Source organism: Exophiala xenobiotica, assembly GCF_000835505.1.
Source record: "Exophiala xenobiotica strain CBS 118157 unplaced genomic scaffold supercont1.4, whole genome shotgun sequence".
NCBI classification, from domain to species: Eukaryota; Fungi; Ascomycota; class Eurotiomycetes; order Chaetothyriales; family Herpotrichiellaceae; genus Exophiala; species Exophiala xenobiotica.
This window is the reverse complement of record NW_013562491.1, coordinates 1,243,323-1,269,515: the sequence shown is the minus strand read 5'-3', so window position 1 is coordinate 1,269,515 and position 26,193 is coordinate 1,243,323. Positions and strand designations below refer to the sequence as shown.

General features: G+C 50.8%; 13 protein-coding genes across 13 annotated transcripts; 4 read left to right on the top strand and 9 right to left on the bottom strand.

Annotated features, from left to right (window-relative positions):
- Window positions 1-137: 137 nt before the first annotated feature.
- On the bottom strand, window positions 138-1,392 carry PV05_06649 (uncharacterized protein). The gene is made up of 3 exons (XM_013459412.1): window positions 902-1,392; window positions 586-779; window positions 138-494 (listed from the first exon to the last, which is right to left on the bottom strand). Exons 1-3 carry the CDS (start codon window positions 1,221-1,223, stop codon window positions 381-383), a joined length of 630 nt encoding a protein of 209 aa, XP_013314866.1. The 5' UTR covers window positions 1,224-1,392; the 3' UTR covers window positions 138-380.
- Window positions 1,393-1,748: 356 nt separating this feature from the next.
- On the bottom strand, window positions 1,749-2,989 carry PV05_06648 (uncharacterized protein). Its single transcript, XM_013459411.1, has 6 exons — window positions 2,877-2,989; window positions 2,692-2,739; window positions 2,630-2,640; window positions 2,304-2,552; window positions 2,192-2,243; window positions 1,749-2,145 (listed from the first exon to the last, which is right to left on the bottom strand). Exons 2-6 carry the CDS (start codon window positions 2,692-2,694, stop codon window positions 2,002-2,004), a joined length of 459 nt encoding a protein of 152 aa, XP_013314865.1. The 5' UTR covers window positions 2,695-2,739; window positions 2,877-2,989; the 3' UTR covers window positions 1,749-2,001.
- A 151-nt stretch (window positions 2,990-3,140) lies between these two features.
- On the top strand, window positions 3,141-5,644 carry PV05_06647 (uncharacterized protein). Its single transcript, XM_013459410.1, has 3 exons — window positions 3,141-3,919; window positions 5,014-5,328; window positions 5,384-5,644. Exons 1-2 carry the CDS (start codon window positions 3,783-3,785, stop codon window positions 5,303-5,305), a joined length of 429 nt encoding a protein of 142 aa, XP_013314864.1. The 5' UTR covers window positions 3,141-3,782; the 3' UTR covers window positions 5,306-5,328; window positions 5,384-5,644.
- Window positions 5,645-7,080: 1,436 nt separating this feature from the next.
- On the top strand, window positions 7,081-8,939 carry PV05_06646 (uncharacterized protein; the record flags this gene model as incomplete). Its single annotated transcript, XM_013459409.1, has 2 exons — window positions 7,081-7,158; window positions 7,209-8,939. 2 exons carry the CDS (start codon window positions 7,081-7,083, stop codon window positions 8,937-8,939), a joined length of 1,809 nt encoding a protein of 602 aa, XP_013314863.1.
- On the bottom strand, window positions 8,919-9,810 carry PV05_06645 (uncharacterized protein). The gene is made up of 2 exons (XM_013459408.1): window positions 9,637-9,810; window positions 8,919-9,518 (listed from the first exon to the last, which is right to left on the bottom strand). The coding sequence occupies exons 1-2, from the start codon at window positions 9,730-9,732 to the stop codon at window positions 9,171-9,173; spliced, it is 444 nt and encodes a 147-aa protein (XP_013314862.1). The 5' UTR covers window positions 9,733-9,810; the 3' UTR covers window positions 8,919-9,170.
- Window positions 9,811-10,905: 1,095 nt separating this feature from the next.
- Window positions 10,906-11,681, bottom strand: PV05_06644 (uncharacterized protein). Its single transcript, XM_013459407.1, has 2 exons — window positions 11,477-11,681; window positions 10,906-11,408 (listed from the first exon to the last, which is right to left on the bottom strand). Exons 1-2 carry the CDS (start codon window positions 11,614-11,616, stop codon window positions 11,066-11,068), a joined length of 483 nt encoding a protein of 160 aa, XP_013314861.1. The 5' UTR covers window positions 11,617-11,681; the 3' UTR covers window positions 10,906-11,065.
- A 799-nt stretch (window positions 11,682-12,480) lies between these two features.
- PV05_06643 (uncharacterized protein) lies at window positions 12,481-12,938 on the top strand (the record flags this gene model as incomplete). The annotated part of the gene is made up of 2 exons (XM_013459406.1): window positions 12,481-12,558; window positions 12,610-12,938. The coding sequence occupies 2 exons, from the start codon at window positions 12,481-12,483 to the stop codon at window positions 12,907-12,909; spliced, it is 378 nt and encodes a 125-aa protein (XP_013314860.1). The 3' UTR covers window positions 12,910-12,938.
- Window positions 12,939-13,419: 481 nt separating this feature from the next.
- Window positions 13,420-15,224, bottom strand: PV05_06642 (uncharacterized protein). Its single transcript, XM_013459405.1, has one exon. It carries the CDS (start codon window positions 15,179-15,181, stop codon window positions 13,811-13,813), a length of 1,371 nt encoding a protein of 456 aa, XP_013314859.1. The 5' UTR covers window positions 15,182-15,224; the 3' UTR covers window positions 13,420-13,810.
- A 206-nt stretch (window positions 15,225-15,430) lies between these two features.
- Window positions 15,431-18,218, top strand: PV05_06641 (uncharacterized protein). Its single transcript, XM_013459404.1, has one exon. It carries the CDS (start codon window positions 15,570-15,572, stop codon window positions 17,937-17,939), a length of 2,370 nt encoding a protein of 789 aa, XP_013314858.1. The 5' UTR covers window positions 15,431-15,569; the 3' UTR covers window positions 17,940-18,218.
- PV05_06640 (uncharacterized protein) lies at window positions 18,129-18,715 on the bottom strand (the record flags this gene model as incomplete). Its single annotated transcript, XM_013459403.1, has 2 exons — window positions 18,129-18,536; window positions 18,623-18,715. 2 exons carry the CDS (start codon window positions 18,713-18,715, stop codon window positions 18,282-18,284), a joined length of 348 nt encoding a protein of 115 aa, XP_013314857.1. The 3' UTR covers window positions 18,129-18,281.
- Window positions 18,716-19,236: 521 nt separating this feature from the next.
- PV05_06639 (uncharacterized protein) lies at window positions 19,237-22,992 on the bottom strand. The gene is made up of 6 exons (XM_013459402.1): window positions 22,688-22,992; window positions 21,995-22,632; window positions 21,449-21,944; window positions 20,384-21,401; window positions 20,181-20,327; window positions 19,237-20,129 (listed from the first exon to the last, which is right to left on the bottom strand). Exons 1-6 carry the CDS (start codon window positions 22,825-22,827, stop codon window positions 19,956-19,958), a joined length of 2,613 nt encoding a protein of 870 aa, XP_013314856.1. The 5' UTR covers window positions 22,828-22,992; the 3' UTR covers window positions 19,237-19,955.
- A 303-nt stretch (window positions 22,993-23,295) lies between these two features.
- PV05_06638 (uncharacterized protein) lies at window positions 23,296-23,823 on the bottom strand (the record flags this gene model as incomplete). Its single annotated transcript, XM_013459401.1, has 1 exon — window positions 23,296-23,823. One exon carries the CDS (start codon window positions 23,821-23,823, stop codon window positions 23,296-23,298), a length of 528 nt encoding a protein of 175 aa, XP_013314855.1.
- Window positions 23,824-24,154: 331 nt separating this feature from the next.
- PV05_06637 (uncharacterized protein) lies at window positions 24,155-26,132 on the bottom strand. Its single transcript, XM_013459400.1, has one exon. It carries the CDS (start codon window positions 25,874-25,876, stop codon window positions 24,611-24,613), a length of 1,266 nt encoding a protein of 421 aa, XP_013314854.1. The 5' UTR covers window positions 25,877-26,132; the 3' UTR covers window positions 24,155-24,610.
- Between the last annotated feature and the right edge of the window lie 61 nt (window positions 26,133-26,193).

The following is a 26,193-nucleotide window of genomic DNA, read 5'->3' as shown; positions in this document are numbered from 1 at the left end:
GAGGTCAATTCAAGTCGAAGCAGGAGCTCCCAGACCTGCGCTAGTCCTAAAAGGGTCATGAAAAATCCCGCCCGGAAACGGGGTGTCTCTCTCATAAAACACGGGCTGCACACTCGCATGGCATATGAACAGTTGCAGAAGCTTGCGATCACGGTGACTGTTCGTAGAGAGCAGCAACAGTTTGGTGCCATGCGGATAAGCCACTATCTGGTGGGTTCTATGTACATTGTGTCGAAACCGACGCCTGGAATCAAAGCTGGACTGAATGTTGGTTTTGTATTGGTAAAATAAGAGAATCCTGCATTCTCCTGATACTAGTCACAGTACAGAGGCGACTGCCAGCTCAAAGTTCGAGCAGTCTCTCAGCTCCCACTCCTTCTCTATTCGTCGGCTTCGATCTTTATTCCCTGAGCCTTGGCCGACTTGCTCTGGACATGACCTTTGCCGCTATATCCTTCACTGCTGATACCATAAATAGGGTTGCTCTTCTCAGACTGGACAGTCGCGTTAGTAATTTTCTACGCCGAGGAATGGACCGGCTGGATGGTATGCGCTGCTCAGACTCATCCATTGAGCATTGCTTACCTTGAGATATTCATTAGTAGCCTCTTGCCATTCCTTAGTCATAGTTCGTGGCGGTGGTCTGGCGAAGGAATGGATGATCAAGAACAAGACTGCTGATATCGCAACGCCGGCTGCTGTGTAAACCCACACTTTTGTCCATTCGCCCGGCGGTGTCTCTGCGCGAGGTCCGTGAGGTCCAAAAGCGATCCACCATGCTAGAAACCAGTCAGTTATCATTTCAACCATGACCTGCGTCCTTGTCCTGCACGCCACACGAGTTCCAGCAGAACCGTAGTCTCTGGTGACGCGCCTTCCTAGGGACTGGATGTAGTCATACCGGCCTTCTTCTCTTGCAAAGTCATTTCATGCCAATCAACCTTCATACGATCCCTCAGTTGCATCCAAAGCTCGGCCTGCTCTTGAGGGGGCATTGCTTCCCATCGTTTCTCAATCCCAGCGAGGGTCGGGTTGGAAATGGCATGAGCAGATCGGATTTGAGATTGGCTGGTCATGGGAGGTTGCTGCGTAGCAGAGAAGGTAGGAGCCATTGTTCGCGCCGAGGATTGGAAGTTTCGGAGACTGGCAGAGGCCATCCGCGTGCTTGTCTTCAAGCTACTCGTAGAGGTGCGAGCAGCACGAGGGAGGGAGTGGAGAAACATCTTGCAGGGATTGGTTGGAAGTCGGCCTAAAACATATGAGAAGGGAGTATTCAAGAACCTGCCGAAGCCTGAAGCTTCGCGGCCACTATCGTGAGGTGTTGAACAATGGAATTAAGCTTGTCGTGAGTGGTGCAGTGGTGAAGTCGTCAAAAGCGACCTTCAATGATCAGAGGGAAGCTCAAGGTCTTGGCGCGGCAAAATTAACAAAGCTTCTCACACCACTCGTTGCTTCACTGCCTTTTACTTTCGTGACGGTGCTGAACTTCCATTTGGTCACGGGGATCAGCGGCGTCTCCCATACCTCTTCGGACGTCAACTACGAGGTTTTATGCCCGACGCAATCCTACCTACTCAAGCTGTTGCCAGAAGGATCTGGTCCATTGACCTTGGTATCCGCAGATACCAAAATTACAAGGGACGGCTGACCAAATGTGGAATCCATAAGCAGCATGTACGTCGACGCAAAGGAATACAGCAACCATAGTTTGTCAATGGTGTTCACCAATAGTAAGCGAAAGGTCTGGGTTCATAGGCAAAAAGTGCTGTGATTTTGCTTAAGACCATCTATCTCGGATTCTTCAGTGCGAGGGGTTGTGTAATCGTCACGGCATGAGATGTCGGCTCCTTCAACGGCGCATAGTCAACCCTGACAGAGCATGCCTGCTCGACAGAAAAACCTCCGCTTCGTACTGTTTCACTGGATCAAGCGCTGCTACCACTGTAGCAAGTGCCTGGGGCGCGCATCCGTTGTCCAACCATTCATATGTCAATGTCATGCTTAGATTGTTCCCCTGCCTTTGCTTGCCTCCTTGAGCAGGTCGGCCCACTCCAACTCGCCAGGGTCGTTCGCTTGCCAGTTCATTGCGATGCCGTTGAGAGCGTTCTTCAAGGTTTCACGGGAGCTGGCGTAGACCATGCGAGACTGCAGGGATTAGCGAGGAAATGCAGTCCAGGGATAGCTGACATACTTTGACATTGGTGTTGTCTTGGTTGATGTAGGTAATGAAGGCGATTTTGGATCTGTACAGTCGAGACTCAGCAAAAGGGACGTCTCCGGGTGCGGCCTATGCATGAACACACCTTTTGCCCTCACCACCTTCGAGCTCAAATTCGACATCATAGATGGCATATGAAGGTCTATCCTTGCCTGACTTCTCCTTCTTGGAGATGAGCTTCTCTCTGAAAGTGTCGTAGTCCGACTCTTTGCCGATCTCGTCTACCACGATTTCCTTCTGGTCATCGGAGATCTTGTAGATGATGTATTTAGGTCCGCCACGGCCGAGCTTCAACTCGTTGAAAGCAGACACACAGTCTGGGTTGACGGAGAGTCTGGGAGATCGCAAGCGTTAGAGAGTGTTCTCGGGCACGAATGACTCGATACGATCGCGGTAGGTCGCAAGACATACCCGGACACAGGCTAGAAACTGGTTAGCAGGCGCGAAATTCCACTGACGATTAGGTTACACACCATGGCTGCGGAGTGACAATTTTTGAAGCAGTGTGATTGAAGTTGAATCTGATTCAACGGTCAGTTTGACGAGGACGACTTATCGTTCAAATGTGGTCTGAAGGAGGGATGATGGAAAACAAGAAAGGGTCTGGCCGGCTAGGCACCGATGATTTTGCGATGGATCTTGGGCGATGGTTACGTACCTATACCCTGGATGAGCACGAGTCCGAGTAGAATGGTAAGTGACAGAGTGAGGATGGTGGCAGGCAACGAAATAATGTCAAGATGGTAGGAGAATTGAATGCGCAGTTCGGTCAACGAAGCATGAGGGAATGGTGGGGTCCATCATGGTCCAGTGTTGGTGGCCCAGGACCGCCGCCTGCTCTCGCCAACGTTGGCCGGGCAAAGCCACGAATTCATTGCAAGCGCCAAATCCACCACAAATCGCTCTCCTGTTGCTTCTTCCCACTTTGGTCTGCTGGTCGTCGTCGTCATGCTGCTGCACCACGTCCTGGAATAATTCTGGGCACATGGCCCATGGCCCGAAGGCGAGGCGAAAGCTGAGTCAGAGCACCGCTATTGTGTGCAACCGGGACAAAAACGCTGCCTGAGCTGTTGCTATCTTGCCATCCGCCCCTCGATCCTCCTAGTCCAGAAGACCACCACAGTCGGTTTGAACGAACGTCAAGATCTGCACGTAACAACTGACCATTGCCCTGGACCCGATCTATGGTGGCCTCTTATCTGCCGGTTTGTATCTTAACATGGAACTCAAGGGGCCTGAATACATTCGAATTCAAGCGCCGGACTTCGCACACCCTTTAACCCTTTATTGGCAGTACGGGTGGCATTTGTTGCCATTCTGTTCACAGGCTCGACGGAACATTGCACGCAATTCTGCAACTGGTAACGCGTCTTCGTGGAAGGATTGCCGAAATGGTAGATGCACGTTCAACCAACATCAGGACTAGGAACAGAAAAGGAGACGAAACCGACGCCGAGCTTCATTCATAACCACCCTTTTCATTATCCTCATCTCTTATTTCATTATCCAAAACTGTCCGTTTTTAATCTTCTACGAAACATATCATTCCCACCGCAAGGCAACAATGTCGAACCCCTGGACAGATCAGCTTGAAAAGCTCCTTCTTTTCACCATAATCCCCTTCCCAGACAATGTCCCAAAGACCAAATTCGAAGAGGCCGCAGACAAACTTGGTAATGGATTGAATTGGAACGGCTGTCGGTAGGTACCTGCTGTTTTGAAGCCTTCACCTCGGTTGTGCTTTGTCTTTCTCAGGTCATCTCTATTCTTTATTCTTTACTCCTTTCGCCTCCAGTCTCTCCATCACTCGCGCAAGATACCTGAACCGGCCGCGATGCCTTGGACTGAACGTGACGACCTTACCCTCCTCTTGCTGGTTCTGGACCTCGATATATCAGTCAGCCGCGACGTCTTTGATGCCGCAGCTGTGAAGATGGGCTGTCGAACCGACCAATGTCGGTAGGTGTTTCTGCGATACCCTCTATTAGTGTCCTTCCGGCGTGGCTTGTGTTGTTTCTTGTCCACAAATATCTGCGTCTCTGTTCTCGTCTCCTTTCCATCTCCCTATCTTGTTCTCACAAATTCAGAAATCACACACTCCCAGCACACAGAACTCAAACCTCGTCATGCAAGACACTTCTATCGCTCAACATGGCTCCCAGCCTTTGGAATAAGGAGACAGAGCAGAACCTTCTCTTTGTAATGATTGCTCCAGCTGAGAGACACGATTGTGGCCCCATTTCAATGGCCAGGGGACCTGAGTTCACAGGTGGATCCTGTCGGTCCGTATACTCCAGCTGTGGCTATTCTCTCAATTGTACCTCACTTGATCTCACCCAAATCCTCACCCCAAACATATGCACTTCTCTTTGATTCACTTCTTCTCTTCCCTTTCTCACATACTCAACTTTCCTTTTGTTGCCCCCAAGCTCTTCGCTCTTCTTCCGACAGACTTGTCCTCCGTGCTTCCATTCCTACTCTTCCCTCAACACAACAAAAGACCTCCCATCTACAGATCCCTTATCACTTCCAGCTTTCACGTTACGTTGCCAACCCTAAAATGCCTTTCAAATGGGACGCCGAGTCCGAAAGAGCTCTTCTCCTCCTGGTGATTACGGAAATGTCTCCTCCAGCGGGAGCGATCTGGCCTAACGTCGCTGAGAGACTTGGTCGTGATCTTAGTGGCAATGCCTGCAGGTATTACGCCGTGATCGCGCTCTTTTTTGAATTACTTTCATCTTCTTGACTGCCTTGAGTTCTGGTAGCAGTCAGTCGCTAACATCATTTTCGTACAGTCAGAAGTTCTACAAGTTGAAGAGAGATGCCGAGAAGCTCCTGAGTGGTGATGGTGGTGGAGCAACTGCCGCAGCCCTCAAGACTCCTGCCAACAAAGGCGAGAAGACCACCCCGCAAAAGAGCACCGGCGGAAGCAAGCGCAAGAAGGCTGATAGTGGTGACGAAGTTGAAGAGACTCCGACAAAGAAGAAGAAGGCGACTGTCAAGGTGGAAGTCAAGAACGAGCCGGATGCGAACGATACCAAGCAACCCAAGGTCGAGGACGTTGAAGAAAACGAAAGTGGCCTTTAAACATCAGCCATTCCACTCATCAGGTAACTTCTATGTGTCCTTGCTACGGCTTACGGGCGTGTGACTGACCTTGAACAGTGCAACCACATTCTTGATACACTTTCTCACCGTGGCTACAATCGTGCTCATCACTCACTACTTGTTGTGAGGTTCAAAGCGTGCTGGAAACAATTGGGTGTCACTCACAAGAAGAGCTGTGCTTCAGAAAGGCATATCCGAGGACGTTGGATCACGGAAGGATCAGAATTCTCAACCTTGGGAGAAGAGAGATGAGCTCAATCGATCGAGATTCCACGATACAATAGCTCATCAGAGACCATACAATCATGTGGCTCCGAGCGTCTCATTGTGCTCTCATCCACATCTGAAAACAAGTGTCCTCTCTGCCATGAATCAACTTGACGTGCTTTGCCCAAGCGCCACATATATTGACGCTCCGTAGAGCCAGTACATTAGTAGCACGTCTCGTACCCTGACATTAGCTTCGTCATTGCCGACCTTCTTCGAGGATGAAATCAGCATGACCGCATGTCTCCCACACACTGCCACCATTAAAACCCCCTGTACTCGAGATGTTGGCTCAGGCAGCTCTTCGCAGGTGCGGTTCGGCATTCTGACTCGATAGTAGGTTGCCGCCGTCCTCTGCTCTTACTGAAATGAGACTCATATTCTACGTTCTTGTGTTTCGGCACCTGTCTTGTAGTGCGTTTTTGTTCGTTACACAGACTCCGTTCAAACCATGAGAAGTCGAGTCATTGTCCCGACGATAATCTGTGCAGACCAATACGCATCTAAAAAAAGCAGCCATATATAGGCCAAGCACTGTGATTACTTTGAGATCAGCGGTCAGATGCAGTGACGATAGTCACACCAACACAGTGATCTAATGTAAGACGATGACTTCCAATGATGATACTGCTGGTCCTTCCAACACGTCTGCATACAGCGTGCAGCCTCGTCGAGTTATTATGCACTGTCTGGACTCTAAATGTGATTTCTATCGACAAGCATATACTCCTATATGCCGTCCACGAGCCGGTGAGAATACGACAAAACTTGGCTTTCAACGACCAGATATAAAGCCGAGATGACCTCCATCAACGCCGACACCGCGACAAGTCAGCGAGCATTATCTGCACCATTATCACCTTCACAGGGTACCGTCTGCTGTTTCTGGCCCAATTTCCACATGAGCGGCCCGGCATGGTGGTGATCTTGAGAAAGAAAATTATTCCGCCTTGTAATGACAGAAACAGTAAGGACGCCAAGTCAACGAAGGCAAGTGCAGTGGAGATGCTGCTGCAGCCTCGTCATCACAAGTCCGAGGCCCACCACACCATTTCCTGTTTCCTTCTTCCTCTTTCTTCCTCCTGCATGCACTTCCGGTTTGACAGCTTTTACCAATCGGCTGCAGATCCTAGCAGTTGACTCTTTCACGCTACGCGAGCGTGGCACGCCATGGCGTGGCGAGGTTACTCCTTCGAAGATGCAAGCACTGCCAATGTCGGACAATCGCCTTGCCCGCTCAATGCACTTGCGAGCGATTGGTTCTCGTCGGAATACGGACAAGCCGAGATGTAGGAGGTCCATTCTCTGCCGCATTCCCACAGTCTCTCCGCTGATCAAGATTGAAACACTCTTTCGTAGTGTCAAACTGACTAACTCCACTACTTCCTTCATCATATTCTTTTGGTTTTGTCCCCTTCGTGAATATTGACCGTATAAATAACGACGAGAGTCTGGAAGCACCAACATCAGCCGGACGATACTTGGTAATGGCTATCAATTGGCGGCAAAGAGCTACAGTTTTCCAGTTACTAGCCGCGGTCTACGCAGAGCTGGGAGAAGAAGCAGTAGGTGATCCGTTCCCTTGCACGATCATCAGTGCTGAAATCTGTCTCAGTTTAGAGGTCGATATTTATCAATTGCAAAGTATTTCGGTCCTGATGCGACCTACGACTCCATCAAATCATTTTTCGCGAAGGAGGTCTCAAGAACAGCAGACCAGCTCAAAGCCAAAAACCCTGACCACCAGGGCTCTGGGAAAAGGGCACCACCGAGACCTCCATCAAGATCATCACGGCCACCACATCTCTTCTTTGACGACGAAGATCTGAGCATTCTTACTCAACGGGAAGCCGAAGCTCACTTTGGCCACACTCATCGAGCACCGGCCAAGCGTCCTCGGGTGATTAAAGTCTCAGAAGTGTCTCCGAATCCCGAAGACATCCCTTTCTGCACTACCGCACCAACCAGTCCTACGTTCGAGTTCCGATCCAATGGAGCTGTCCGACAAGCGAGCCTCCAGAGCAGACAGAAAGAGCCTGTCATCGCAGGTCCGTCATCGAACATCGAGTCCGCTTCGTATGTCACGGCGCGAAGTCATCAGCCAGCCTCGGAAAATCAGAGCACAAACAATAAGAGGCCGTTCTCCGCCATCGAGAACGACATCGAAGCTCAGCCCACATTGTCTCCTGCCCGTAGTGTCCCTTCCACACCGAATCCAGAAACCTTTGGATACGTCACGAAGCAAGGAAACTACAGATGCGCACTATGTCTCAGTCAACTGCCCAGCCAGGAGGACCTCAATCGCCATGAGTCGCTAAGTAATGAGCATTTGCGTAATCTGAAGAACGAGTTCAAGCTCTCCAAGGGGCGAGAGAAGCTCGCTCAAGTCCGAGCCGTCTCGGCTGGACCACATCAGGCGACACCTGCACCACCTGAGCCACTGAGAATCAATGGTTTACGTGATGGTGAACCTATCGAACCCGACGGCCACCTTGAATCTCACGGCCAAGGCGGTAACCAAGCGCCACAAGGACAGCCATGGAAGGATGCCACCGGCCCAACACAACGCCAACATGACATACCACTGGACACGATCGAAGTCCGCAGACGCTCTCCAAGCTTCTCTTTGCAGACAGTGAGTCACATTGAAAGGGCTGTACCTATCCCTCCGATACAAAGCAGCCAAACAGCCGAGAAGGTCAAGGACAATGGCAAGGCACGAGCAGCGTCCATCGTACTATCTTCCGGACCTAAAGCGTATGTCGAATCACATACCATGTCTCGATCACCGCCTCATCCATCGCTGCCCGGGAGCCTCAATACCCCGCCCCGTGGAGGCTCCTGTCCGGCGAGCGTAGAACCTCAAATTGGTGCTCCAGCAGCCCCATTCTCACAAGGAGCAAGCATCAGCACGCGAGCAACTTCGGCGCGAACAGAGATCGGGTCTGTCACACCTCACCAAGCCAAGGCGCTCAGCCGTTCAGTCTCAAAGCCGGTGGGAACATCGATGTTTTCGCCCACGGACCTCGCAGATATCATGCGCTCGACGGAAATGATGATCCAGCTAATGAGTTGTGTGCAGCGCGAGGCGGTCTCAGTTGCCAGTGCCAACGGAATCGGCAGGAACTCGACCAGCACGAAGTCAAGCATGATCAACGGAGTTGATGTTGAACCGATACGTTTGGATGCTAGTCCAGCTGTGGCGCCGTCACAACCGCCCACTGTAGGCAGTACAAGTGAAAGCGGGAGCAGCAGTGGGAGTGGTGGCGGGATTGCAAGGCGCAGCAAGCCCGAAAAGAGGATAAAAGACACAGGGGAACAGGGGGTTTTCATTGTTCTTGATTGATTGTCGCTCTATGTCCAGTTCTTTTCTGCAAAGCTGCCATTCGGCTGATTGCGTCCCATTTGAAGTCCAGCTAATAGTACATTCACAGCTCGAATTGGATATTTTCAATAGGAAAGCTCCAGCCAATGTTGAACAATCCAGTCGAGAGTGGTCTCCAATGTAATTCCCACGCTCCATATGTGTGACTGCTTGACGGACGCCCGGAGAAGAAATTACTTGCATTGGGAGAACTCAAGCCTCCTCGGTCTTCATCTTCTTGCTTGGCGCCGACATCTCGATGCCTTCGTCCGCACTTCGCTTCTTCTTCTTTTGCGTCATGTACGCCGGCATTCCAGTGACGGACTCTGCTGGAGAGGGCAGACCAGTGGGTGCACTAGCGTCTTCATCTTCGGTATTGACTGGCTTTGCAGCAGGAGCCCTTGGTTTTCTGGCTTTGATAGTGGTGCCACCAGCCGCATCGCTCGAGCCTTGAGTTGTGGTGATGATGTTGAGGTGATTGCGCTTCTTGATTTCCCCGAGTCGCTTGATGATGGTGTTGGGTTTGGCGCCGGTCTTTGCTGCATATGGTGCGATATTGATCTATCAGTTCGCGTTAGTATACAGATTGACAATTAATTTGTATTCGAAGGGTGATGGTTGGCACCAACGGTTGAGTTGGCCGAAGAGGGGACAGATGGCGGAAAGGACCTCGACATACCAAGACAGGCTGTGGGGATTCGCGAAACAGGTCGAAGAGATACATGGCATCTTTGACCACGTTCTTCGCTTCGGTAGCATCTGAAGATGGCGCCATGGTTGAAGGCGATGAGTACTGGGTTCTAACTGCGGGTCGAGGCTGGAAGATAGAATTCGAGGAACTCTGGGATGGAAGAAGGTTTGGATGAAGAAATATCAATGTATAGATGCTTTGAAAGGGATCTAGAAAGTCGTTAGAGATCAGGGCCAATTATTGTGCGAGCCTGGTGAAAGACAAGTGAGCAGGAAAATACTGGCGGCACCGAGCATTTCACTCTCACGTCACCCTTCAGGTTCAACCCAGTTACCAGGCAACGTACCTTTTTCAGCGCCAATTTTCAGGGCTCAGGGTTCAACATTTGAAAATTCAGGAGGTTGGGAAGTTCTGAAAGGGCAATTCCCGCTTGCAAGGGTGTCTAGGTGAGTCATTATCCTGTAAGCACTTTGGACCTGCACCGTCTAGAGAATGGTATGGTGCAGTTCTCGAGGATTCCAAACCCCTGCTATAGTACTCCATACTTACTATATTCCTGTGGCTTATATCCTGGCGAAGCTACACCTTCATCAGTGATACGATTCTGCCTCACTTGTCTCTACTGCGAATATTGGTCTAGTGCGAGTGAGTCTGGTACGCAAATTCGGCCAGGGGCTCAACTGAATCGCAGGGTTAGCTTGAAGTGTGAATCGTCTAGCCAACATGGTGAAGCAGTGGTCCGATGCTCAACTATCTGCTGGACACCCTACCCTACCGACCAAGAGCTGTGGCGATCACAAAGGACACATACTGGTCTTGTCCAAGAATGGAAGTTGCTGGGTAGGTATCCGTACAACTGCCCCGTAGCTGTCATTGTTATTAGCGAGACAACAACAACGAATTAAAGTCTCTAGGCCTACATGAGCAACCCGTGTCTGGATGCAGGATCCTCCACCGGCAGAGCGATGCGAGACCAACCCAACGTGGGACCGGGATGTGCACATACCAGTACGAGTAACAATAGGTCCAAGTCCAGGTCCACCGACTAAAACAACGCTAATGCAAGGCAATCCCGCTAAAATACACATAAAACGGACGACAAGTCTACATACACTTTGCCAGGCAGAAATGTTTATACGACGTTTGGAAATTCGGGAGGCTGGGAAATCACAAAGGCACACCGTCTCGAATTCACTTCGTGAGCTGCAGCGGGACGCTTTAAGGTCATCCGTCGATGTAGGATCTGCAGCAATCACACCCAATTGATGACGCCTCCTCCGAAAACCCTGCCTGGTCAAGTCCTTCTCCCCCCAATTTGTGTTCAGCAACCAACTGCCTTTGTCCGCTTCCTCGGGCGTTTCCCACCGCTTTCCTGGGCATTTGCAGGGTAACTTGCCCTCCCTTCAATTCTTGACCCTCAGCCCAGGAAGCTGTTGCTGACACTGCTTTCGCCCTTGATTGGCATGTTGTCTGGCATGAAATATCCTGTGGGTATGAATTGTTGGTTGAAGCTGGCAAAGGGGTCCATGGCAGTCATCGCCATATCTTGTGCTTTGATTTCGCACGAGCTGTCACTTGTGTCCGAGAAGGGCACACCGTCCAAAGGCTCCCGCTTGGGCTTTCTAGCGCGCTTTGACGGAGGCGTCTTCTTGTCCTCGTCCTCGTCAGAAGCCCTCCGCTTTGTCGGGGTTGAAGGTGTTGACGCTGGCTGACCATCCAGCTGCTTGGTGAATTCATTCCGCAGCTTGTAGTATTTCTGGCTGCGAAGAAGTCAGTTTGGTTCGGGTGGCAGCTAGCGGACTAAATGCAATGTCTTTGGGAGCCAGACCTCACAGCTGATGCGGTCAAGCCTTCTCCCAGCAGGGAGGCAACTTTTGTCCATGTGTCGGCCGACGGCCTCAAGTTGGCGGAGGAGATGGCAAGCAGGAGCATTTGACGTTCCCTTGCAGCCGTCCATTGGTATGGCATGTTTACAATCTTGTCAATTCTACAAGATACAAAGCAATGACAAGGTTCCAGTTGGAGTGTGAGAGATGGAGAACAAGAAGAATGGCCGAGAAGGAATACGGCAAGAGAATCGAAGAACCAACTGCAATTATAGGCAGAAACTAGGTAGAAAGAACGAGGGGGACGTACCGACACGCTTCCGCAGAGAAGTGTGGACCCATGCTCTGAGCTACCTGCTGCCACTTGAACGTAGCTTTGTGATCAATAATGCACAGAAGCAGCTTGCGCTCGGTGGAGGCAGTCCAGGGGCTAGGCATGACGAGGAAGGCCGCAGATAAGGTAGAGTAGTGGCTCTCGGAGGGTAGTCTGGAACAATATGGCTGAACTTGCATTTGTCGAAGGGGCTGAGTGCCGGATGAACCGATATTTGTAGACGAGGGCAAGTAGATCGCTATGTTTCCTGCAACTTCAACGGCAACCAGGCAACCAGACAATTCGGATGGCTTTGGCGGCTGCTAGTGTCGGAAAATGGCCTTTTCGAGGTGCCCTGCTCGAGAAAGCAGCTCTCAGGACCAATCAACTGTCTAGACAGCGTTTCACCGGCATAGATACTGCAGCTGTAAAATCTCGTAAATGACAATGGCAATCCAGAAGGCCGTTGGTATTGGTCTGCTGACTCGTCCAAGACTGTCCATCGATTGTTCTTCCTGGGGGACACTACCTCTAATTTCGACCTGTCGATTGAGGCTTGGGAAGTATAAAATGCTTCGCATTTTGATACTTCGAGAATTCTTTTTCCTTCATAAATCGCATTTACACCTCTTCACAGTCCATTGCCCCTCCGTAAAATCACCCTTGACCAAAACCGTTCGATATTGCACAGCTATGGCCCACAGTCATGTCAAGGAGTCAGACATCTCGGTCTTGATCGCCGCCATACAGAGCTCGGTCGGTCCCATCCAGGTAAAGAGCCTCAATGATCCTGATGAGGTTCCATTTCTTGATGAATCATAGGTCGACGCCGAGAAGGTCGCCAAACAACTGGGCATGAGCCTGTCCAGTATTCCTCCCAAGTTTACTGCGATCCGCAAACGGTACAACATCGACATCAAGGTCGTCAACTCTGGCGCTCTCCAGAGAAATCGACCAAGTAGCCCGAAGAAGAGGCAATCTGTCGGCGCTCACAAAGCGATCAGATGTGTCAAGCTGGAGGCACAACCCGTCGACGCACCGGCTTTCGACTTGCCAATGGAGGCTTGTCCGCAACAGCCTTGTGCTCAAGACCATTTTCAGCAGGATCAATACCATTTATAGTGGCTGGCTAGGAATTGATTAGAGAGATACGAATGTGCTTGTGAAACACAAGGAAACAGTATGTCAAAATTATGGATCAACGGCGCGAGAATGCTATGATTTAGAGGAATGGTCGGGCGCAATGGAGAAAAATATCATAGTGTATCTGCCAGCTACAATGCCCACTTCTCAGTTGATCTCTGCGATTCGCATTGTGCAACCTTAATTCGCCTTCGGAATCGCTAAATGTCTCATAGAGAGAATACCATCCCAATGGAGTGCAACAGAGAGCTACCCGTTGCTACAAGCTGATACATGTTGCCCAGAAGTCCAAACATCAAGACCCTGTCACAGCAACTGCCTAAGCCGGAGTTTATTCGAATACCCTGTATAACGGGTCGCTGCTGGGCTCGTCTTGGTCTGAGAATGTATTTCACGAGCATGGCCGGCTGCCATAGCTGGCAAGGCTATGTATATTGCCGGCGGAGACTTGACTATAACATGGTCGTCTGTCATACTCTTCTTCATAAGCTTCTGTCAAATCTGTCCATCTTGCCATGGATCCTACCAAGGTCCACCCTATATGTAACGAATGTACTTTATCGATCGTCCAAGACATACGGCGGCAGGGCCCCACACACCAGTTTACTCGAACTCAAACACGACATCAACGGAACAATGGAGAAGATCTCTCCTGTGTACACTATCACTTTCAAGTACAACCCCACATCACTTCAGTCGTGCCACCAAAGGGCCGTGCACTGAAATGGCTGGACAACATGACCCTGTCTAAAAGCGAGAGGCCCTGAACGACCCATAACCCCATTCCGATGCCGATGGCGAGCGCTATGTGCATTATGCAAGTGGCGACGTTTACACATTGAGCAAGATGTGGTACTCTGCGCCAAACATAGGTATCGGGTCACAAATTTGCACCAGTCCGCCGCTTCCAGAGCTTGTACGCCCAAATTGCAAAACCTGTTGTAGCCAGCGCGCGATATGTTAGGAAAACAGCGATCGCCACATTGACACGCTCATAGTAACCATGTAGTAGCTTGCCAACCGCATGGTGTGGATCCTTCCCCACCCCAAGGCCGCCAATGCCGACACGATTCTTGTCGAAAGACTTGTGCTTTCCTAGCTCCAAGGGTTCCGCCTCGGTGACATTGGGAGGTTCTGAAGTAAGTATAGCTGTCGCCTGCGTTGTTGCATCCATGGCTGTCTGACTCGGCCGCCTTTGACTTGGCCAAGATCCTGAAGAGAACGTCTCCGCCGAGTTCTCTCTGAAGGAGCGAGTCATGATCCAGACTAGGAGGCGAAGGTCCGGAACGGTAAAGGTAGGGTATTTCCACAGCTTGACAGCATTGTATGGCGGGAGCATGTCGAGGAAGTCAGCCAAGACACCGAGAGTCAAGCCCCAGAGCAAAATGGGTTGTTGGTAGCTTAAGGACTGCGAGGATGAAGGAACTCCAAATGGTGCCTGTGCCCAGCCGGATATAGTTGACAGATGATCACCGCCCTCTGCCGGTATGAAGCCAGGGATGGAACTGGCATATATTGACTCTGTGGGCAGAAGCCTGACAGCGCTGAACATCATCTTTCCCATGGTCCAGCGGATCAATTTGTGGATGACAGGCCCAACATGTTTAGCCATTCTGCTCGAGATATCCACAGATTCTCTAGTGCGTAATGTAGGCGATAGTAATGCCCGGAGTGACACCCAGTGTACTGAGGCTACTTCGGTCGGCTGCGGTTGGATCGCAGGGACCGTTTTACCGGTCAGGAGAAAGATGTAGGGGCATAGGACCATCAGGACCTCCTTCCCCCAAGAGGTCGACACCAACCTCTCCGGTAGATTTCCTGTGTGAAGGCATTGTGCCGTTTCAAGGTCTAGACCTATCTCTTCTCTTGTCTCGCGGATAGCCGCGGCTAGGTCGTCTGCATCTTCCGGGTCTCGCTTCCCGCCAGGGAGGGCCGTGTGTCCTGACCATCTATCTCCTGCGCGTCCTGCGCGTTTGATGAAGAGGAGTTCCGGGTCACCTTCCTGAACCCACTCTTGCGAGAAGAAGTCTTTTATCGTCGACGGAGGGGAGGCAGGCTGATCTACTGCAATGACTGAGCCATGTGACGGTGGAACAGGGGTAAAGGGCGGACGGACTCGTATTATGGCAGCGACGCTGGCTCGTTTCCTGGTGCCTTCAGGACTGGGGACATGAGGGTAAGGGTGCTCGCTCAATTGAGTCAGAACACTCTCTAGAGCTTTGACGATAGCTTTAGAGTCTTCTGATGACATATTTGCTTTCGATTAGGTGGGGATGTCCTGGATTGTCTTTCCGTCACGCAAGTATCTGAAGAGCCGAGGCTGAGCTGGTTGATGCCACAGCCTCGCACAGCCTTGCCAAGGAACGGATAAACCCCGGAATGACGTCCACTAACCCGTCGAAGACAAGTGTGAAGAGCAGGTGGGCACGTGCGGCACGTGTTGGTCAAGATATCCTTCAATTGGCTGTTGCTTCGCTAAGTATCTCGAAGGTGGGATGCTGCGAGCTCAATGGCTTAGAGAAAGAGCTTGCTCGCATTTTTCCTTTTGATCTTGCTTTTCCAATATATCAGGCTAGCATTAATAAGGTCTATAGCAACGATCCCCGGCTTTGGCGATCGAGTTCCCCTCCGCCGTCAGCATGCGCTTTGGAAAGACCCTCTCCGATTCCATCTACCCACCCTGGAAGGACAAATACCTTGAATATGACAAGATAAAGAAGCTGTTGCGCGAGGATGAAACCTCTCCTCAGGGTCGAGGTGATGCCGGAAGCTGGACAGAGCAAGATGAGGAGAATTTTGTCCACGAGCTCACGGTGGTGCAATTGGAGAAGGTCAATCAACACCAGGTCAACACCTTCAACTCCATTCGAGATCGAGCAGCCGCGTGCGAGTCGAAACTTCCTGATCCCGAAAAAGAAGATGCCGGAATGTCCGAGGATGACCGGAAAGCCGTCGCAAAGGATACACTCAAAGAGTTGGATAGCATCTCGAAAGAGTTGAATGAACTTAGAAAGTTCAGCAGAATCAACTACACCGGCTTCTTAAAGGCTGCAAAAAAGCACGACAGGAAAAGAGGGCTCAAATACCATGTTCGACCAATGCTCCAGGTCCGCTTAACTCAAACGCCTTTCAACCAAGAAGACTACTCACCCCTGCTGTATCGTCTATCTGCAATGTACTCTTGGGCACGGCAAACGCTGGGAGAGGAAGCATCAGGCAAAGAAACAGACACCGATGTGAGACCGAAGGACGTCTATACTGCACATAAGTACTGGGTTCATGTCGACAACTTGCTCGAGGTCAAGACGTATATCCTACGCCGTCTTCCTGTCCTGGTCTATAATCCGCAGTCTGTGAAGGTGGTGGACTTGTCGCAAAGTGACCCCGTCCTTACTTCAATCTACTTCGACAACCAGAACTTTGATCTCTACAATAGCAAGATCGAAAAGACGAATGCTGGTGATTCTGTCAGGCTGCGATGGACTGGTCAACTCAGCGACAAACCGGAGATTGTCCTCGAGAAAAAGACGGTTGGCGAGGATACCGAAAGCAACGACATCAGAATTCAAATCAAGGAGAAGTACATCACTCCATTCTTGAAGGGCGAATATAAGATGGAGAAGCAGATCAAGAAGCTCGAAGACAGGCTTGGCCCTGACCACCAAGCAGTCCAAGATTTCAAAGCCAACGTGGAAGAGATCCAATCGTTCATCAAAGACAAAGACCTCGAGCCAGTCCTGCGAGCAAGCTATACCCGCACAGCTTTCCAGATCCCAGGTGATGATAGGATCAGAATCTCCATCGACACCGACCTGGCGTTCATTCGTGAGGATGCCTTGGACCCTGATCGCCCGTGCCGGGACTCAGATGATTGGCATAGGTCCGACATCGACAAGAATGGCATGGAGTACCCATACTCCGCCATTAAGAAAGGAGAGATTAGTCGTTTCCCTCATGCTGTTCTTGAAATCAAGGTCAAAGATTCCAAATTTACTAGGAACAATGCTTGGCTACACGATTTGATGAATTCGCATCTTGTCAAAGAGGAAAAGAGATTCTCAAAGTTCGTGCATGGTGTTGCAGAGCTCTTTGAGGACTATGTCAACAGCTTCCCCTTTTGGCTGAGTGATCTTGAAACGGATATTCGGAGGGATCCAGTCACAGCCTATCAAGAAGAGCAAGAACGGGAACAGAAGAAGGCAGAGGATGAGATGGCAGTGGGTAGCTTCCTTGCCGGCTCGAAGCTAGGCTCTCCCAGAGGAAAGGCTGGTTCACCTGGGAAGTCACCTGGGAAATTTCCCGAGAGAAGAATCTCAGGACAATTCTCTCAGTCTGTTCAATCACAATCCAGATTGAGACAATCCACTCAATTCGAGCCCACGGCTGAAGAGCACGATTCAGACAACGACGGTGTCCAAGTTGAAGTCCGGGACTCTTCCAAAGGTGGTCTTCGTTCTGTTCTACCGGCCTTTTCCAACTCTCGCTATGCTCGGCGACACCGTCAGCGGAATCCATGGGAGAACGCTCCTCTTCCGCCTGGTGTCAAGGAGCCTGGTTTCTGGATCAAAGATCAAGGCGACCTAAAAGTCGAGGCCAAAGTATGGCTGGCCAACCAGCGCACTTTCATCAAATGGCAACACATCGCTGTCCTGCTGGCCACACTTTCTCTAGGTCTCTACAATGCTGCGGGCGTCCATAACAACGTGGCACGCGCTTTGTCAGTGGTATATACTCTCTTTGCGGTTTTTGCTGGTGTCTGGGGATGGGCCGTGTACATGTGGCGCAGCAAATTGATCACCGAGAGGAGTGGCAAAGACTTTGACAATGCTATTGGACCTTTTGTGGTTGCGATTGGTCTTGCTTGTGCGTTGATTCTGAACTTTGCTTTCAAGTACAAGGCTGCGGTTACGAATCAGCCAGATATGAGTAATGGTACGATGCTGATGCCTACGGTCAAGCAATTGCCCGTGGGTGGTGTCAGCAATGGCTTGTATGTGCAGGATCTCTAAAGGAGCAATCACAAGTCGGCGATGAAAAGTCTGGTTCATGACAAACCGTCGAAAAAATCAACTTGGCGGTGTGGTGGAAGACAGACCAGTTAATTAAGGAATACCAATGGAGGATACGGTCTCCCAAGTAGTAATAGCACAGAATGGACATCAGATCGAGCTTCGGGTGAGGACTGGCATTCAAGCTTGCTTGGCTGATATCGCCCAGCTAAAGACCAGTCAGGACGTTTCAAGGTACCCAAGTTAAGCAGCTCTCGTCGAGTCTCATTTCGCATTCCATTCCAACATGGTCTGCCGCGCCCGATCCATTCCTTGGAGCCCATTGAAGACCTAAGTCCTTTCTCATAGCTGGACCACCTCGATATTCGTCGTGACATTGCCCTTTGTCGCGCGACTATACGGACACACTTCCTTTGCCTTGTTCACGACCTTCTCGAGGCTCTCCTTGGAAAGGCCCTTGACGTCGACTTTCATGTCGACTCGGATCCCCATATCGAGCTTCTTCATGTCGCCGACCAAGTGGACCGTAGTCTCGACGATCGAGTCTTGTTTGTTCTCCGGCATCTGGATCTTCATGGACATGGCCGCGGCGTTCATCTGGTTCAATTACTAGTATCAGCGCGGGTTGACTCACTCGGATTCTGCATTGAGAGCGCTGAAGAAGGAAAGAGACGTAGACGCACCGCTGATTGAAAGCACGCGCCGTACCCGGCTGCAAACAGCTCCTCGGGGTTTGTCTTGCCCGCATCGCCTGGCCCGCCGAGGGCTTTGGCCATCGTGAGATCTAGCATGCGAAACGGCGTTAGGTTGTACTTGTCCTGGCCGTGCAAAGACGACCTGGGGTCTGGGAAGAAAGGAAATGGAAGGAGAGCTGTTTCCCTGCCTCGAGGCAACGACACCATGACGGCGTGTAGACATACCGACTTTCAAGTCATCACCATCGACGTGTCTAGAAGTACAAGTTCTCATATCAGCCCAGCACGAATTCCAAGATATACTTCCAACATGAATCCCAACAGATAGCAAGAGCACAAGCTTTGACATGTACTGCAGTGCACAGAACCAGAATACTCACCCAGTCCTCGCGCCGACAACCTTCGCATGAGCAGAGTACAATATCGGCGCCGTGTCGGTGTTCAACGTCCTTCTTATCACAACGCCCACTTTCGGTCGAATCGACAAGCGGCCAGCTTGACGGGCCCAAGGAGTGATTGCGCGTAGAGATACCATGTCTGACGACGCGTATTGATAGTGCTATGGGGGTTGTTGCCTGTCTATCACAAACGTCGAGTTCGTCTAGATCAAACGATTCTCAAGGTAGATTCAAAATGGACAGGTCACAGCCCACCTGAACCGGAAGACCAGGGACCTCCTCACGGACGGTCGTTCAGGCAAGGTATAATAGTGGTGACATAATGACTTCCCGAAGTTGATCTTTGGTGGATCCTTGGAAGAATCAGTGGCGATCGAAATCCAAAATCCTAGGGACATTTCAAAGCGTGCGGACTGAAGCCACTGAGTCTTAGGAGGAAGAGCGAAGACCGTTGGGCTTCTTGAAATGATCGTCCACGCTGTTGCAGGGAGCACAAGTAGTCTCTGACAGCCGAGATCTTGCTGCCAGCGGCGCTCAGCCTTGTCGAGCACCACTAGCCTTAATTCTTGACAAGGCTGTCGCCCCAAGCCCTGCCGTCCATTACACAAAATTCTGGAAATCCACAAAGACCAAAGGACAAGAACAGAACAGTCACAGCATTGGCAGGCCCAAGAGTCCCGGTCAGTTGAAATGGTCTGTATTGGCATGGGCTAGTATAGGAAGGGCCCATCGGAATCCCGGGTTTTGGCCCAAAAACAATCGCTCAATGTCTCCGCGCATATGATAGTCCCTCAGTCTGCAGAAGAGCCGCCAAAGACTCCTAACACAAGGAGGTTAACAGGTCACTGTACAGAATGACGATGAGGGCCTTTCAGCGAAGCATCTGCGGAGCACCAAGCCAACAGCCAGACTTTCTTTCCAGTTTACTGTCTCGCTTCAGTTACGACTCCCTCATAGTCTCTCGTCTTGATGTAATCCAAAGTTCTGTAAAAATGGCGTTTAGGATTCTCCAAGGCCTGGGCATTGCCCTCCGCATTGGTTGTTGATAAGTTGGAGTGAATAAGCTCAATCAACCCATTCAGGTATTTGGTGGTCACCTATCAACCATAAGTTCTCCATCTCAGACAGAGCACAAGGGGCTGACTTACTGTTTCGTTTTGTTGATCAAAGTAGTAGACATATCTGTTCAAGATCTCAACAAAAAGCTCCACAGACACTGCAGTGTCCATGCAAGCGTCGGCCACACGTAGTGCTCTCTGTAAGCACTCTAACACGCGCTTACCATCTCGGTAGAGCTATTTCTCCAGTCAGCTCGCGGAACCAGCGCAATATCGGGCTGTGGCTGACTCACATTTTTGGGGTCCTCTTCCTTGCCAGGAATTTCCACGCACCACCAGAGGTGACTCGCCAGATACACGGCACGACATTGATCCGGTTTCTTCAACAACTTGCTGCCATGCAAGGCAGCTTTCGTAATCAGCGTGTCATAATTCTCCTTTCCAAACCCTCTGGATATCTGTAATGCCCCAGCAATGATACAGACAGCCTGGAATTGCGCCCTCGAGTCGCTGATACTGTCTTCATAGACAGTAAACGCTTGGGCAAAAAATTCGTACGCGAACTCCTCGAAGCCACATTGGTCGGCAATTTGACCACACGCGACGAAAAGACGGAGACATAATTCCGCCGCGCCTGGATTGACGCGCGTGTAGAGCTGCGACAGAGTCTGATGCATAAAGCGATACAGGGCGGATGATTGAGTTTGCCAGTTGTCGTCGAAATGCTCGCGTGATTTGAATTTTCGTGCGAGCTTCATCGAAGCAGTAATAATTGCTGGGATCGTGTATTTTATCCGCTCGTTCCCTGCCTCGTAAGCCTTTCTCGTTTGCTGTAAAAGCTTCAATTGGGTGTCGTTATCAGCGCCTTCGATGAAATGGACCATCCTTGCAAGCCATCCTTGCTCTTCCACAGTCTCATCAGACTCGCCACCCCTTTGTCTGTTCAGACCAGGGTAGCCCCCTGGCTGCTGGATCCCTTCCTTGATGATCACTTTCAATAGAGACATGACCCCTTCGAGATGTTGGGTCGTGGTAATTTTCACTCTGTTCCGCAATATATTTTTGGCGACCTCACCAGCCACGGCACGGCGTGTGGCATAAGTCTGTGATTGGTACAGGGGAAGATAGTTGGGTAAAGCCAAAGCGGTGAAAAGGGAGAAATATGTCCGTATCGGCGAGAGGAGGAGATTGAGCATGTTTGCTTGTGTGGCAGCGGAGTGAAGATCAGCAGAGTCTACATACTCGGCCGTCTTCTCCCTGGCGTATGCCAGAATCTGATCGACATATTCCAGTCGATCTGGATAGATGTTGCTTTGCTGTTGTCAGTAACGTTCACGGGAAGATGTCGTAAAACTTACAGGGCAAGATTGGCAAGGGACGTCAACAAAGCCATCGTATCCTGAATTGGCAGGCCTCGTGTCTTGACGAGACTTACCACTTGTTCGTAGAAAATCTCGAACAATTTGACCTCCCCAAGACCAGCAGTCGCCTTGTCACCATTGGTTACCGGAGTCGCAGGCGTAGCAGGTTCAGACTCTGCTGGTTGCGATTCGGTTGGTGACTTAGATTCGGTGCCATTGGTCTTGGGCGTTTCCGTGTCGGCTGCAGGAGCTGGCTTGGAGTCCTCATTCAGATCAACCTTCTCCAACATCCGGATCGCGGCTTCTTCCTCGGCTTGTCGTTTATCCTCCGCAGATGCTTCTTCAGATTCTCTCTGGGCATAGGTTGATAGCCGATCCATTAGGCCGATAACAATCTTCTTCATGTCGACATGGGGATTAAGTCGCGCAATGGCCGAAAGCATTTGATCGAGAGTATGAAGGTGGAATTCGTCAGGGAAGACTTTGGTGATGACTGTATGTCCGTTAGCAGCGGTTCCGACTCCCGCAAAGCTTTTCGCATACCTTCAAGCAAATACTCTTGGGCAAGCACATCCCGACACTGCACAACCTGTTCCAGTAAAGGAGAGATGATTGTAGACTTGTAGGTCTCCAGGTCCACCATTTGGCTCAATCTGACAAGATTGCTTCCCACCAACAGCTCCAATTCCCTCCGCTCTTGAGTTCTCTGTTCTCTCTCTCTGGAATGGCCCTGGTGTTGCCAGCGGACCCATAACTTGTTCATTTCCACGAAATTTGTCAGAATGAAGTTGATCGAGTCTTGAAGGTTGCCCTGAGGTCCTTCCTCTTTGCCGGTTGGCAGGTGATCTCGGGCTTGTCCCATCAGATAGTACCGGAGGAAGAGTCCACGGATAGGGTGTTGCACACCGCGGCTCATTTCCATCATGTCCTTCATGATCTCCTTGACTGGCGCATCCTCGACACCCATATACACCGTCCCGACGGTTATCATTAGGTATAATCTTGGTATTATGTTGCCTGCATATTGGACGAGTTCGTAGAGGTCGGCAAGGTGATTGACGGGGTGCGAGTCGCGAAGATATTCGGAGAGATATCTGAGCGCATCGAAGACTGCCATGTATAGCTCGTAGTATTGTTTCGGTCCGAGGGTAGGCGTTCGCAGTTCAGATACTAATGTAGAACTTCCACATCGCATTCAGTCAGCAAGATAGGCAGCAGAGGTAGATTCCAACACACCCGCATTTAAGAGCATCCATGAGCTTCCCGGGCGTCTCCAGACATCGACGCATCTGCTGGGATTGTTGGCGCACCACTCCCAAGGCTTCCTCGAGAAGCCTGCCTTGGTCCTCAGCGATCGATGGACCTGCCGCCGCCATTACGACGGTTGGTCTGCCCTGCTACCAGCGACAGTCGAGAGCAAACAAAAAAGAATCGGTCAAGACTTTCAAGATGATCAAGGACTGAGTTTCTGCCTATTGAATTCAGGACGCGTGCATATTGAAGCTCCGTGCGGAGAGGGAAGCTGCCGTCGTATACGGTAGTAGGCCGTGGCTGCTCACGCTGCTGCAACTGCACCCGCATCGAGGGTACTCTGGGTACTCACGTGGGTACTGTAGCTTTTCTTGGCACCTAAAGAGAAGGCTCGAAGGTCCCGAGCACACCTCGACACTCACTCGACCGGCTGCCGCTTTTAAACGTCGCTCACCTCCTTAACCTCAACCACCTCAAACCTAGAATATGGAGGATATCTCGAGTTGAGCCCATGCTCACACAATTCGCCATGTGTCGCTATAGCACTACAAGGGTGTATATTGCGATATTCGCTACAAATTTGAGTCCATGACTCAAAGTCGTTCTTTTTGCTTGCCACTGTCAACCTTCCCACCATGTGAATTGTCCCCGGCACGCTTGGTCTTGACCTCTACCTTTCGAATTACTCCACCCAACTCCACCGTCCCAGGCGGTCTCAAATACATGTACATGTCTCCATCGTCGCCCTTCTCGATTTCTAGCACCCTTATCTCAGTTGTCCCGATCCAGTTCGGCGGCATGCTCATCTCGACATCGTAATAAATAGTCGCTTTACTGGATTGCGCCTTGTCTTCCTCAAGGCGATACGGAGCTGTATACGCTATTGTGCGCTTCGCTGCATTAGCCAGCTCCTCTGTGCTCGCGTGGAAACGGCCTTCCGAATATGGCTGGATGTTGGTGGCTTGGATGTACGCCGAGACGTATCCGTCTAAAGAGAAGATGGCGCGGCCGCGACAGGCGCCGAGCGGCAGGAGTATGTCGGATGGATCGGTGACGGAAGCCGCTGTGTACGAGATGAGATTCCAAGTGCCGATGAGGCTGTTGAGGAAATCGGAAGTCATGATTAGGAATACAGATTTACAGCACACGTGTACTGGCTTGTTGTTCCCTAAGGAAAAGGAAGAGGTGACTGCAAGTGTCCCTGTTGACCATCCCATGATGCATACAGTGAATCAACCTAATATATTTGTTGTCTTCGCCCTGTGAACCATTTACGTATTCGTACAAGTTTCCTCATCTATGCATTTGCCGACGTATTTGGGATACGACACTTAGGATTATGGTCAAGATTCGAAAGATCATGGATACGGTCATCACTTTGAACCAGTTCTCATCTCCGCTCGTCTTGACGCGCCTCATGGAATGACCAGGACTGATTGTAAAGTTATGTGAATGCTTCTCTAGAGTGCTGTATCGAATATGGCAGTGTGGGCAATTCAATGGGACTGTCATGAGATTTGAGACTGGATGAAAAGGGCAGAAGAATACAGTTCATTTTCCTGTCGGAATACTTCTCATAACTCTGCCATGTCGTTACCACATTATCCATCAGCGTGCTTGGACGAATTCCCCGCCCATCTGTACATTTGCACGTAACTATACTATATAGCATGTGTTACAAAATAACCCACCAACGCCATCGCTAAATCCTGTTATCATAAATTATAGCCCAGTCGCGCTTGACGGACCATTCCGTAAAATTCCCAATGTTTCGTGCTTCCGATGTTGTTTGAGTCTGTACCCCTCGACAAGTTGTTGTCTCGATATGCGAAGTAGTGGATGAATAAAAAAGGTCTGTATCATACAATCTGCTGAACTTTCAAGTAGCCGGAATTCTTGCATACGGAATCAAGTTCCCGTTGGAGTGCCGAAGAAGCCCATTGTGCCGGTAGGAGTCAAGCTGCTGAATGATGACACGGCAGCCGACAGAGCATTGTAGGTCTCCGAAGCGGTCGCAGATTCGGGTGTGGTTGAAGAGCTTGATGTAGGTGCGGCTGTCGTGCTTGACTCCGAAGCCGTGGTTGGGATAGAGGTGCTTTCACTCGATGAGGAAATAGTCCACGGATTTTGCGTAGTCGAGGCAGCCGATGGTCTTGCAGTGGTGGAGGTAGTCGACATGGTCTCAGAGGTAAAGGTCGTGCTCGTGCTAGGAGCCCAGGTGGTCTCGGACGTGGTGGAGGTCGTCGACGTCCTCTCAGAGGTCGTGGAAGGTGCCCAGGTGGTCTCGGACGTGGTGGAGGTCGTCGACGTGCTCTCAGAGGTTGTGTAAGGTGCCCAAGTGGCTTCGGACGTGGAGGAGGTCGTCGACGTGCTCTCAGAGGTTGTAATAGGAGCCCGTGGGGTTTCAGACGTGGTGGAGGTAGTCCATGTGCTCCTGGAGGTTGTGGTAGGAGACCAAGAGGCTTCAGACGTGGTGGAGGTAGTCCACGAGCTCTCGGAAGTTGTGGTCGGACTCCACGTGTTCTGAGTGGTGGATGAAGTCCAACTATTGCTCTCTGATGTCCAATACGGCAACGCGCTCTCTTGCGATGTCGAGGTCGGGGCCCACTGGGTTTCCGATGTGCTAGATGTGACTGTATAAAAATACCAAGTATGCCACATTCCATCATCATAAGGCTGTACTGATGGTTGTGACTGTTGTGACTGTGTCACGGTGACTGTAACAGGGACGGCGGACTCGGCTGTACTGCTCGAGGGATAAGGTATTGTGGAGTGTGTCGATGTTTCCACTGATGTGCTGGAGAAGGCGGCACTTGACGTGGGCGCAGGAATTTCTGGCGTTGCTGTCACGACCTCCGTCGATGCTGGCGGGTACTCGGTAATGGTTGTTGGCGATGCAGATGTGACGGTCAAGATTATCGTCGAGGGTGTCTCTGATTCTGTGATCACGACGGTTGACAGTTGTGTTGCCATCACTGTCTGTGTCATTGTTACGGCATCGGTGACGGTGGTTGCTGGTGCATCACTGCCTCCGGTGCTACCTCCGTCTACCGCGACAACTGAGTAGGAGGCAGGACTTCTTCGGTCAATCGAGTGTGGGATCAAAGGACGGGCATTGGCTAGGAGCAGTAATGAAGAGAGCGATATGGAAGCGAGGATGGATCTTGAGGCCATATCGAAGGGATTCACTAGGGTCTCTCAGTGCAGAACTGTTCTGAGTGATCTGTGTTTGGCAATGGTAGATGGTGTTTCTTCGTGCAAGTGAACTACGTGAATGAAAGAAGGGGAGGATTCTAGGGGAAAAGACCTCTCACATGTACCTGTCCATCAGAAGAGAAATGCAAAGGCTGGCCATGTCAATGTACGTATATACGAGCGCATCGAGCATGTGCGCCATATTGCTGACGGTTTGCAGCAGTCTGGATGGTGTTTTCATACAGAAACGGCGAGGCTGGAGAGCGCAGTTAAACTCAAAACAATGTCGCGCGCTA